Raw genomic sequence first — 14,003 nt, forward strand, 5'->3', positions numbered from 1 at the left:
AATATCTTTTAGTTGCTTTTTAGTCGTCACTACTTTATAGTATAGTAAATATAAAGTTGCTAAATTCCATCCCGTGACTAAAACCCGTGGCTAAAGCACTTTAGTCACGACTTTGGCCGTCGATGATTAAAATACAACTTTTTGAGTCTTAAAACCATGGAAAAACTAACGTTGCAAAGATGGAAGTAGAAAAAATGTATTTTTATGAATGAGTCTTTAAAAGAATAAATTCACAATAAAATAAAATAGAATTCCATGTTAATGGTTTGTTTGTTAAATGCCATAAATAATTATCCTTATGTAATGTAGCAGAAATAAAAACCGTAACGTCTAATGCCCGCCGTCAATGTCTAATAATAAATATAAAATACAAACTGCTGAGATTTATTTCTTTCTCTCGTCGGCGACAATAAATTACACGGCGCTGTCCGATGGCGATTTGAATTTTTAACGTTCGGCTTGACATTTAGCGTAATTGTTCGGACGTTTAGACACTAAACGAAACAAAACACAATCGTAATAATTGTTATTGTCGCTAGTGCCAGTCACGTTTGCGCTCTGCATTTTTCAACTTTCGAACGCCGGACGCCATTACGCTATAAATCTGCCGCTCGGCGTCGCAACACAATATGTGATTGATTGCTGAGAGCACGAAAGGACGAAATGACAAAGAGTTCAACCCGTGCTCAACCGGTGGCGGTCAGGCAGTGAAAAGAAACGTTGGAGAACGACGGAAAAGATCGTGCATGTGTGACATGTGCGCGGATGCAAAAAGGCAATAGAGGCAATAGATCACTATAGGCACACTGGGCAGTTAAGGTCGATATTGGATTTTTTCGCAGGACGCGCGACAGGAAATTTAACTAGTCGAGCTGAGCTGAACTGAGCTTAGTAAAGTTAGATAAGATTAGCATTTTGTTGCGAGGAACATGAGGTAATGCTAGTTTAATGTAGGCAACTAAATTTACATTAAACTTTTATTAGGTTTATTTTTGTTATTGGAAATTTAGTGTAAGTAGATTAAATTTAAGTAAATTAAATATTTTAAGAAATTTTAGTAAATTTTATGGGTTTTTTAATGATTAATCAAATTTAATAACTTTTTTTATTGATTGAAAAAAATGTTTTCTTGATGTAGGTAACCCAAAGTACATTGTTTTTTTTTATTTTGAAACATTTTGCACATTAAGGCGTTTTTGCTTGTAATTAAAACAGAAAAACTTATGTTTTTAAAACCCACGCATTTTCTGGTGTTTTTCATTAAGATTTTCTTCACTTTTCACAGCATTATGCTTAAAGTTAATGAAAATTTATGAATATTTGTAAAGTTTAACTTCACTTGAGTATGAAGAGCACGAGAGCAAAGAAAAGTGATAATGGAAATGTGAAAAAGAAAGCCAAAGTCAAGTTCAAGATTAAATAACAAAAAAAAGGTTATACTGAAAACGTAGGTAAAAGAGTTTGCATGTTGGAAGAAAATTGGAATGTTAAGGCATGCCACGACTTTAGATATCAAGGATATCAAACCTTTCAAGGTTAAAGGCAAGCGAATAATGATCGCAATGCGTGCAGAAACTGAATACGCAATGTTAAAGACGTTGAGGCGTTCAGATCGCGAGGAAACGGCAATGATGAGAACTGAGAACCAGGAAGAAGTCTTGCGAATGTAAAAAAGGTGGTTGTCCGTTGGCACGCTCCAGGGTGAAGATCAAAATGAAAAAGAAAACGAGACACACAAAAAAGAATCGTGTGCTGACTGCGTATCTACGAGTATGCGAGAAAAGCAACAAAAAGTCTAAGGAGGGAAGAAAAACTTGCGGGTTAAGCAAAGCAAGTGCAGAGGTGAATGTACGAATGAGAGACACATCAGGGTTAATACATATTAAATACGGAAGGATAATAATAATAATAGTAAGAATAATCATAGATTTTTACTATAGTCATCTGTTATTCAGGATGGTCAGTGTGACTAAGTTAGGTTTTTTTCCCTTTTTTTTTTTGACAGACAGATGAAAAGTGAACGTAGGTTTTGTGATCAAAGAATAATTTTTTGCTTTTTCCATTCTTTTGGTGATTTTCACACGTTTGATTTAATTGCTAATTAATTTTTTGTAATTTTTGCTTAAAATACGTTTACTTATCTTGATTTGTTTTAAGATTCTAATGCTAATCCAAAGAATTCTTCATGAATTTGTTTACAGTACGTTAAATTAGGTTTAAATGCTGGCAAATTTTGAAATTTGAGAGGATATATAATGAACTTTACCTATGGGTCTCCTGCAAGAGTAGGCAACTCCACATACACAATGGAGTATTTGCGTTTATAATAAACTAGCTTTAACCCGTGGCTTCGCTCGCGACTATCTAAAATAATGAAGTTGCTTCCGTACGCGTCTGTAGTCACAGAAGAAGTAACAATGAAATAGAATGGCGGGAAGTTTAAAATGGCTGAAAGTATAGTCTATGGAAGTATAGTGTACAGTCTCCATAGTGTAGTCAATTGGATTTGATGTTGACGTAGCTGTCGGTAATACAGTGTGATGGTACTATAGTACTTAGGTTTGAGCTTCATTGCTGGAATGCTAGATGGCGTTAAAGTAGTCAAATAGCCAGATGCAGAGGTATTATTGGCTAAACAATTTCTTTATTTTATTTTAAAAATAATTTTTTTATTAAATAAAAAGTAGCCTATAACCATTCGGGGACCACTAAGAATATGTGTACAAATTTTCATGATGATCGTTTAAGTAGTTTTTGCGTGAAAGTGTAACAAACATCAGGACTTTCGCATTTATAATAATAGTAGGGATTTAATATAGACAACTTTTTATACACAATTCAACAACAAATCTGCAATATTAGCTGCTAAATAGTGAATTGCTAATGAATTACTAATTATTTTTTATTCTTACTTTATTACTACTGCAGTATCATGATACATTCTTAAAATTTGTACATAATTTTTACAATCACACGAAAATGCCATGTTTTACTATGTGTTTTGCGGCATAACTCAACTCGTAACTTGTTGGAGTACCTGGCATGAAACGCGTGCAGCGGAGGCACTCTCGCGAGCCGCGCGAGATTTCGGGGGCTGAGCAAATCGAGCAAATCGAGCATCTCGCGACGGCCCACGCCGCGACGCGCCTTCAGTGCGCGACAGACGCGCGAACGGTGCACACACGCTAACCGCAACCACTGCCTCCGCTCCCCGAACGCGCGATCACGCGTAAACATAACTAACAACAAAAACAAACAAAACAATCCATCCATCCAACAAAATAACCTAAAACTTTAAAAAATGTGACCACGTTTCAAATAAATTCAGTGCGCGTTAAAAATGATATGATTCCAATATTAACAAGACAACATCTCAAACACTTTACAAACTCTTCAGATAATCTACAATGTGAACCAGTGAATAAAATGTGCACCGGGTCGAGGCGCGCGACGATGATGATATGATTTCGTCGGCGCTCGCGACCACGACTCTCCTCACCTTCACCACCGCCACCTCGGCGTCAACCATCAACGCCACCGATTTATACCCGTTGTATTTCAACAATCTCACCACCAGCAACAATGTCAACATCAATAGTAATGGCGGTGGTGGTAACACCAGCATCTTTGAGAATATTTCCACCAGTGGGCAGTTGGGTGCAATGCCACCTAATGGCAGCTACAATCCGGTCTTTCCCAGTTACATTCGCACCACCTCGATGGTCTTCTGCATACTCATCATGTGTCTGGGCGTCGTGGGTAACGTGATGGTGCCGATTGTCATCTTCAAGACCAAGGACATGCGCAACAGCACGAATATCTTCTTGGTTAATCTCAGCGTTGCTGATTTAATGGTCCTGTTGGTTTGTACGCCTACTGTATTGGTTGAGGTGAATTCCAGACCGGAAGTATGGGTGCTCGGTGAAGAAATGTGTAAGTAAATTGATAATATTATATAAAATATTGTAGACTATTGAATATGGTTGTGCTATGGTGCAATATCCATTTGCGACCTTTGCGAAACGACGTGGAAATGCGAAAATGTGAAAATCCTTCATTCGCTTTCAATTCCATTCGAGGGATGGCCGGCAATCGTGTAAATTCGTGTCCCGCGTACGCCTTCACGACGCGATAAAAACAAACGTCCGTAAAGTTTTTTTCTTTTTTATATGGAAAAACGGGAGACGCGTTGCGCCTCACCAAATTCGCATAAAACGCTCCCATCATGCCCATGAAAACCCATCGGAGACGGGGAACAAATTTCCGGCGGCTATTTCATCGCGAAAATGGCGGACACCTCAAAAGTTCAATGCAATAAACACAAAAATGTTGTTAGGCATTAAAGTAGCATTTTAATTTACTGCCTAGGCAGTAATAGAGACAGATTTTAATTAAATATCAAAAAATTGATTATTTAGGAGGCCATTTTGATAGCTGTTGATTTGAGGTTATGAAATTGTTTTTTTTTTCTTTTTCTGATTTTCTCTTTTGATGAAATCGAGTCCTTACTTCATTATGATCAGATGACAATGACAACGGACAATGGTAATTACATGAATGGAGTTCGATCCCATCCGAATGGGGGAAAGCAAAACGATTTTCTTTTATTTTCGGGTTTTCCGTTTTTCGAGAACCAGAATTAAGCTGAACACAAAGAACCCGGATTGCTTCCTAAGTGGTTTACTTCCGGAATAAAATAAAAAAGAAATACAGAAAGATATTGATATTAAATCGTTTTGCGAATGTGTCGTAAATTTTCGAGTGTTTATTTGAAATGCTCGGCGCATTGGCTCGTAAATTGCATTTATTAAAACGCGCGCGTAATTTTCGGCGTGTTTTGCCGATGTTTTCTCGGCGCGAAAGGCGCGTTGAGATAAACATGTCATTAGCATGATTGGTCGGCCGGCGGCGGGCAACAAATTGCAGCCGGAGTGAAATATTAGCGGCGTTTTGGCACGCGGCCAACTGATTTTTGTATGCACTCGCACGCCCACCACCCGAATACATTCATAAAGATGCAGAATATTTGCAAGAAGTGATTTGTCAAGGAATTAGACAAAGTTTTCATTGTCTTCCAATAGATGGAGTTAGCAGTTACGTAAAATAGAATTATTTAACACTAGCTGTTGCCCGCGACTTCGTTCCGGCAGTGTTTAATAAAAATGTAATTCGTTTTTACTCTCTTGTTCTAGACATATTCGTAGTAAGAGTCAATTCTATCAATAAGATTAGCAATTTTAATTTAAAGAAATTATGCATATAAAGTTTTGTCAATAATGCACTTCAGCGCGCCATCTCGAATTCAACTATTTAACTATAACTATGATTGAATTTCAATGTCAAATGTTATTCTATAGAAAAGAGCTGTTTAGAGGATTTTCCCGGCAATTATTCGAATTTTTCTCACCTTCTAAACCTTCCCTAGACCTTCACGAATAATTCAAGACCAAGATAAGATAAATCCGTTCAGCCGTTCTCGAGTTTTAGCGAGACTAACGAACAGCAATTCATTTTTATATATATAGATTTATTATTGTGAAAAATTTAACGTTTTTAGACTAAAAACTCAAAAAACCACAATTTTTGTATTTTACGCGTTAAAAAAAAAGTTGTTGAACTTTTAATGTGCAGATTTAAATGTAATTGAAGAAAATGCGCGATTAGTTGATTACACAGTAGTGCAATTAGTGTATTGTAATAATTAGTATCTGCAGGGTCATTTGCATATGAAGCGCACGGTTAATTTTACACATTCGTAGTACCTATGTTTGTGTTTGAATCCTCCGAAGGCGCGTTTCTTATCTCCGGCGATTTGTACGCTGGCTGGTTCGACAAACAATTATCATTTAAATTTAGCTTTTATTGCGGCACGCTCGGCCTAATTGTTTAATTGTGTTAATTGCCAATTGAAGAATCGAATGGAAAAGTTTCGTTCTACATTTACCTTCAAGAACACGTCGGTTTGTTGTATTTGGCGTGGAAATTTTTTGAAAAATCGTAGTTTGTGATTGAATAATGTATTAAATTAATGGAAAAGTTTTAGAGGTCTTTTATATTATATTAATTTACTTATTAGAGTATTAAAATGCAGTAAATTATAGTTACAAAAAATTCTAAGACCAATTAGTTTTGTAATCATTATAGGCAACCAACAGTACTTAAAATAATTTCTGACTTTTACCTATTATAAATGCAAATTTGTTTGTTTGTGAAGTTTGGGAGTGCAAATCACTGAATCAAGTTCGGTATTTAGATAATTTTGACCAAGGACAAGTAAACAGTCTAATTTTTGAAGCAAAATATTTTTTGTTGACAGTTTATATGGATATAGTTATATATTTTGAATTCAGATGGCGTTACAAAGCATTATTAGCAATTTTTCAGTGTTAAAATTAATATTTTGGAGTTTTATCGGCAAAATTTGCGCATAAAATGTCAAAAAGCAAAAAATTAGTTGATCTACGTATTATTAAAACCATCACAGAAGATATCCCGAGCAACAAACAGTAAAATAATAATTTAAAATCATTTTTATAACGAACTAGCTTTAACTCGCGGCTTCGCTAGCGAATATCTAAAACAATGAAGTTGCTTCCGTACGCGTCTGTAGTCACAGAAGAAGTAACAATGAAGTAAAATGGCGGGAAGTTTAAAATGGCTGAAAGTATAATCTATGGAAGTATAGTGTACAGTCTCTATAGTGTAGTCAATTGGATTTGATGTTGACGTAGCTGTCGGTAATACAGTGTGATAATACAGTGTGATGGTACTATAGTACTTAGGTTTGAGCTTCATTGCTGGAATGCTAGATGGCGTTAAAGTAGTCAAATAGTCAGATGCAGAGGTATTATTGGCTAAACAATTTCTTTATTTTATTTAAAAAATAATTTTTTTTATTAAATAAAAAGTAGCCTATAACCATTCGGGGACCACTAAGAATATGTGTACAAATTTTCATGATGATCGGTTAAGTAGTTTTTGCGTGAAAGTGTAACAAACATCAGGACTTTCGCATTTATAATATTATTAAGGATAGGGATTGACAGTTTATACGGATATAGTTATATATTTTGATTCTAGATGGCGTTACAATGCACTATTACCATTTTTAGTGTTAAAATTAATATTTTGCATTTTATTGACAAAATTAACACATAATAAGTCCAATAAACAATAAATTAGTTGATCTACGTGTTATTAAAACCATCACAGAAGATATCACGAGTAAAAACAGTAAAATAATAATTTATAATCATTTTTATAAAGAATTAAATTAGTAGCTACATCACAACTGAATAACTTACAACATACAAACCACATGAATCTTCCATTGAGTATCTATAACATTCCAGCACGACTTTACTTCACTTTACATCCTAGGCAATGAAATATTTCCCAACTTGTTCTGTAAATGTTCTCCGATTTCTCGCCGGCGTCTAACGAACGCTGACAAATCGAATTAAAAACGTCCATCGTCCATTATGTTATTGGAAAAGCATAATGCCATAATGCTGTTACTCCATGCGGCGTGCGTGCGGCGTGTGCGCCATACGTAGACTGATAAAGTTGTACGCACCAAGTTTGGCGCTGGCTGCCGAGGCTTTCACAACGAAGAAAAGTCACACAACCGCCAACAATGTTACCCGCATCGCCAACCGTCACACAATAAACGCACAGATGAATTTATTTTTATGCGTATTTAATAAACGGCCGCCGTGTACCGACTCGCAAGTTATAAATAACAATCGCATGACTACATGGCTTTAACTACGAATATTGTAACAAAATTGAAGAATGACAATATTTAGTAGTGTCGCGACATTTAAATGGCGACGACACTCAATATGGCGCACCGCAGTCGCGAGCAAAGTGACGCCAGGCGAGTCAATCATGCGGAAAGCGAGCACATTCGTCACGCCAACAGAGAGGTTCATTTTTTAAAACATTTCAAATTACTAGATACGCAGCGCTGGGAAGCTGTCAAAGTTACTCAATTTAGAAATAACTTGCGCCTTCAACTCCTTTGAGCATATTATGTGAGGCAGGTTCATTAATTCAGGCTAGACATTTATACTTAGCGAAAAGTTTTTCAACTAAAACGCGTGCAATAAATGAAAACTAACAGAAGAATAATTAATTTAATTTTAAAATATTGATTTTGCTGTTAATTAACTTGTTTCTTGAACTAATTAAGATGTTTGTAACAAGTAGAAATGTCACTCGTACATTTTCTCTTCTTGCTTCTCTATGTTCAAACTCAATTCATTGGTATTGAGTGTAATTAGTTGAAAACTTTCAAAACTTTGAAAAATCTCCGGAATTTGAGTGGTTTTTCTATCATATAAGATAAATTTCCAGTCGTGGAGAATTTTTGTGACTTGTTGGTTGTTATAGTTGTCTTTATACGGCGTTAATTGGATTTTGGAGCAATTAGGCGAGCATTTTAACGATTTAGTTTAATTTCTGTGTGCATTTCAGTTATTTGTGCAATGTGCAAGCCTGCTGCAATGCAGGAGGTATAATAAACAAAGCGCTGTGTAACGGCCGAAGCGTTCAAAAGCGTTTTATCGACGACAGCGTAATGGAATTGTTGTCTTAATGTGTTTCTTGATGTTAGTACAATCAGCAAACTATTTCAATTATATACAATTGCGCAGTGAGGTAAATGTCAATTTTAATCAGGTATTATTTTTATTAGACTACATTAGACTAAAAATTTATTAGTGTATAACTTTAGGCAGCGTATAAATTATTTTCAGAGTTGTCTTGTGAATTTAAGGAAGAAATTCCATTGTAGCGCCATCTACGTTTGAATTAAATGACTATAATTGTTATTATAGCTTCATATCAACTATAATCGCTTATTTTACACCTTTAAAGTTATTATTTCACTGCCAAACTTTCCAATATCACTTGCTAGACTATTATTAAGATTTTGTGCAATTTTCATCCAAATCAACCCAATTGTTTTGAAGTAAATGAGTAACATACATACACATATCAATAATAATATACATTTTTCAAAAAAATATCAAAATAACACGCTTGATAGTAATATGCTAACTCAAAAACATGATGACAATAAACTATTAATTTTTTATTGTGAAAATTTTTAATTACAGCCGAAAAAAATGTTTTTTTTAATTGTATGTTGATTATTTAAAGATATTACAAAGCACCAAAACGAGGCACATGATTAACGATCATTACTTATCGCTGTGATGCGTAGCACACAAAAAAAACTGGTTCATTTTTCTTTCAAATCTGTTTTTTCTCCATTCGCGCTCGTTTGCGGTCATTAATTAAAATCACATCTTTCCATTCACAACATGCTCAATTCTCAATTTCTCAGTGTCTCAAGCAATTCAAGCATTCAAACATTTCGGCTTCGAAAAACATGCACAAATTTAATTATAACTTTTGAAGCAAACTATAAAAAAATATTTTTTTAATGCGTTGGAAGACTGGAAACAAGATCAAAAACCCCGGAAAACTAAATAGACGCTTGTGGTGTAAACAATGACGGATTTTTTTATTACGAGTTTAATAAATATTTGCTTTTGTTACGCATGTATGACATACACGTACTAAATAAATTTAACGCATTTAACTTTTAACTTTTAACGCATAAAAATCATTGGAAATGTTTAGATTTGTTGAAAATTGAAAAGGTATTGGAAATTTAGGCATATTGAGTGAATTCCTCGAGTTTTTGGCACCGGTACATTTGCAAACGTTTAAAATTTAATAACGTTCATGCTGTGCGTTTGCCAGAGCTTTTGCCTTAGCGTTTAGCAAAGCTATCTTGTATGTGTGCATGTGTGTGTGTGTGTGTGTGAAAATGCGCGCGAGCTTAACAGTGTTTCCGCATGTTTTCCGAGCATCAAACGTTGCGTGTTTGCCGCCCAGCGAGACGATTCAATGTTCAATGTTAAGTTCAAACACAAAACGAGCAACGACCTGGGAGCACTAACAGAAAGCTATTTTCGGATTATGTTCATATCATTTTCTAAAATAATAAAAAAATGTTACTTGCGTTCGTATGTAACATAATATAGTTGCTAGGAGTTTGGATAGAAGGATTTGCATATTTATATTATCTTAACCTTAAGAAAGCTCTGTCAATGGCAACAATCGACAAGCAAATAATTAATTATTAATGTACTGTAAACATTTCAGACCTCCAGGCTATTTTTAACATTTAACTAATCTTCAAAGTCCTCTATTGTAACAATGTCAACAGCAAAAGAAAGTTTAACCAATAGGTACTATAAAAAATAGTTTTTTACTAAATTCAAGCCATTATTATGAATCCCTACTAATATTATAAATGCGAAAGTCCTGTTGTTTGTTACACTTTCACGCAAAAACTACTTAACCGATCATCATGAAAATTTGTACACATATTCGTAGTGGTCCCCGAATGGTTATAGGCTACTCTTTATTTAATAAAAAAATTATTTTAAAAATAAAATAAAGAAATAGTTTAGCCAATAATACCTCTGCATCTGGCTATTTGACTACTTTAACGCCATCTAGCATTCCACCAATGAAGCTCAAACCTAAATACTATAGTACCATCACACTGTATTATCACACTGTATTACCGATAGCTACGTCAACATCAAATCCAATTGACTACACTATGGAGACTGTACACTATACTTCCATAGACTATACTTTCAGCCATTTTAAACTTCCCGCCATTCTACTTCATTGTTACTTCTTCTGTGACTACAGACGCTTACGGAAGCAACTTCATTATTTGAGATATTCGCGAGCGAAGCCGCGGGTTAAAGCTAGTATTTCTATAATTATCCAACTTAATTTACAGTTGTGACAAATGTACTTTGGGTGGGCTTAAGTTGCATGGATAATAACTGGATTTAGCGAAAATCTGATCTTGCAGTTGATAATTTTTTAAGCTGGCATATTCCAAAAGTACTCATCAATGAATATTAAGCCTGCATTTTAAAAACTACTCTACAATACTCAAAACTACTAAATTTATGTATTTAAAAAGTTCAATTGCTTTTCGTTGACTGTAACTATAACTTCAGATGCCTTACGGCGGAATAACGCAATAATAAAATGATTACTAATTTCCGACTCACTGGCTTTGTATTTATTTTCATTCATGGGGAATTTTCGTGGGTGCCGAGCAGCAAAAAAATGGAACATGTTTGCACACGATGAGTGATTACAACAAGCGACCGAATCTATTATTACTCGCCGGCGTCGTCGCGGTCGTGTTTCGCGATGTTAACGCATTGTTCGGTGCGTAAACATGGAGCGTGCAAACAGCGCCGCGAATCGAACGCTTAATAGCATCGCAAATAAATGACTAAAGTGTGCCAAAAAAGTGAGAATGATTAACTCAAAATGAAATTACAATTATCACGTGAAGATGGCAAAAACCCAGCAATAAAATCAAACTTATGCAAATAAAAGAAATATTTTTGATTTTAATACATTTTTGCGTATATTAAGTAATTAGAGCTATTAATTAATTACTTTTTAGTGAAAATGTAGTTTATTTTTACTTTTTTTGCAATTTTCTTTAAAAAAAATTGAAAAATGCTTATTTAACACCCTGTACATCATAATTTTTGGTAATTTCATAATTATTCTCCTATTCGAGATGGAGACGAATCCAAAAAATCATAGATCATCAAAATCTGTCCAGCCGTTCTTGAGTTATAAACGTTGTAACTAACACGATTCTGTTTTCTATACAAAAAGCCACTAATTTTCATGGTTTTTGAAACAATTTCTCTGGCTGAACATAAAATAAATTCTAAAATATTTTAAACTTACAATTCCAACTGATAAATTCAAATTAATTAATTAAATGTCTACTTTCCAGTATAATTCATTAAATATTCATTATAGCTTTGAGAAAAATTACCTAAAATCCGATCTATTTCTAATTTATCACATGTAACTAGGTCCTCAAGTTGAAAGACAGGGGATAACCTTGTTTGCCGAGGGTATGTCGGACAAGTTAGCTTTTAACCCTTTCTGCCCCCTTCTCGGGCCGACAGCGGCAACTGTTAAATATTGAACTAGATCTTAACGCGAGCCTGACGATCCCCTTTTGTTTCGACTTGCTTGCGAAATAATGCTGTTAGGCGCGTGGCGAATCAGGCCGATTGGTGTATTTACATGCGAACACCATAGTCGGCTTAATTACTTCTGAGATGTCGTTTAATATTTACTTATCTCTCAATCTGTGTGCGCGCCCGCCGAGTTTAAACACTCGCGACTGCAGAAGTGCTGCAAAATGTTGCGCAAGTTAAGATAGTCATCGAGGAAGTGCCTGAACGTCCTAAACACTTTAAAGTTTGAGTTCAAGTTGAAATATTTACGAGGAAATTAGGCGCGATTCAAGAATTAACAAATTAGTTGCATAAATAGGGTTAATTTTAGGTTATGGTGTATGGAAGCTGTCATTTTGTATACCTAACCTCAAAATTTAGTTATATTATTAAAATAAATTTAGAAATTTGTTAGATTTCTAGTAATTATCTGAGAAAACTTGAAATAGTGCGTAAAAGTTTACTTTTTATACCAAAACATTGCTCCAACCCGTGACTAAAGCCCGTGACTAAAGTACTTTAGTCACGACCTTGGCCTCTGGTTCTTAGCTTTGCTTTTTTTGCTTATTTTCTTGGTGACAGTCTCAAAATGTGCGTGATGTGTCCAATAAACTAAAAATAACAAAAAGACAATTATTGTATTGAACAAACAAACAGTTTGGAACCACAAAAAGCCTGTATAAATTATATTTTACTTACTGAATCACAGATGGCGCTACTTGCACACCCAATTAATTTTTAGTTCTTTGGTGTAGTTGTATCTTATTCTATTGAGATTGAAAACAAATTTGAATAATTCCGTGACATCTTTACGATGGCGTTCCTATTTAAGGACTGTCTGCGCCCGACTCTTTCATCTCGTTAAACAATCCTCGTCACAATGCGAACTGCGAACACAATCAAAAGAGTCACGTCGCAGACATAAAACAAAACAAAAAATAAACAAGCCATCGAAACTGTATTTTAAAGGAGCGCAAGAAGCACACAAGTATTACGTGATGTGATAGACTCCGACTCCTACATAAAACCGCATAAAACAATACGATACACGACAGGGTTGCCAAAATACGTATTAAACAAGTTTTGAACATGCAAATATTTTTTAACATATGCAACCAAACGAACAACATGTATACATAAATTTTAAATATGTATGTGTGTGTGGTTGCATACATTACATTAACATCATTGTATTCTATTTATTTCACTGTATTATACAAGTGTGTGGAATAAATATTTTATTCAGTGCTTGTTCTTGAAGAGGCGTTTAACGAAATTGAAAATGTCACCCGTGGCATGATTTGTCGCATGTTGTGTCGAGGCGCGGAACAAATAAATTAGATTATGAATAATACTCTGTAAATACACACGAAAAGAAGCAAAAAAGACAAAAATAAATAAAACAATGAATATTTCTCTAGTGTATATTTGGTTGCATAATGTACGACACACTAACCTCATCCGCTTGCTATGTAAGCCCTTTCTGCATAATCTCTCTCTGCGTTTCGGTGCTTTCAGTAGCGCAATATCTTAATATCGTTGAGTCTAATTGACGTTACTACTCTACATATGGCGCGCATCGTGCAGTGGATTACGCAGAGGCGAGAGAAGATTAACTTTGAGATAAATATTCCGCAGTGTTCTCCCGGATGAACTTGTGAGAAGAGAAAATTAGCGCAATGAGGAGTTAAAGATTTATTATCACGACGCAGAACTTGAGCAAGGAGAATAATTTCGTTGAGAAGAAAAGTTTTGTGTTTGCGAGAGATTTTCCAAAGATTTCCAGCAAACATTTCAGAACTAATTGTCATTGGACATAAGTTACGATCTGGATAACAAACATATTACCAGAATTACGTTTTTTAACGATTTATACATCGCGCCATCTGTTATTTAAAAGGTTAT

The 14,003-nt window shown here is 34.9% G+C and overlaps 1 protein-coding gene across 2 annotated transcripts in view; it reads left to right on the top strand.

Annotated features, from left to right (window-relative positions):
- Positions 1-3,094: 3,094 nt before the first annotated feature.
- ETHR (ecdysis triggering hormone receptor) overlaps positions 3,095-14,003 on the top strand; it is a 37,895-nt gene continuing 26,986 nt past the window's right edge. The window contains exon 1 of one of the 2 annotated variants that reach the window (XM_065299122.1): positions 3,095-3,933. In XM_065299122.1, coding sequence (XP_065155194.1) covers positions 3,462-3,933 — 472 coding nt within the window. In that variant the 5' untranslated portion in view covers positions 3,095-3,461. The remainder of the gene's footprint in view (positions 3,934-14,003) is intronic. The other variant, XM_065299123.1, reaches the window with a different exon arrangement.

Source organism: Atheta coriaria, unplaced genomic scaffold (assembly GCF_025399875.1).
Source record: "Atheta coriaria isolate IRGN ID8LTWV9N9 unplaced genomic scaffold, Caltech_Dcor_3.1 hic_scaffold_3_pilon, whole genome shotgun sequence".
Lineage (NCBI taxonomy): Eukaryota > Metazoa > Arthropoda > Insecta > Coleoptera > Staphylinidae > Dalotia > Dalotia coriaria.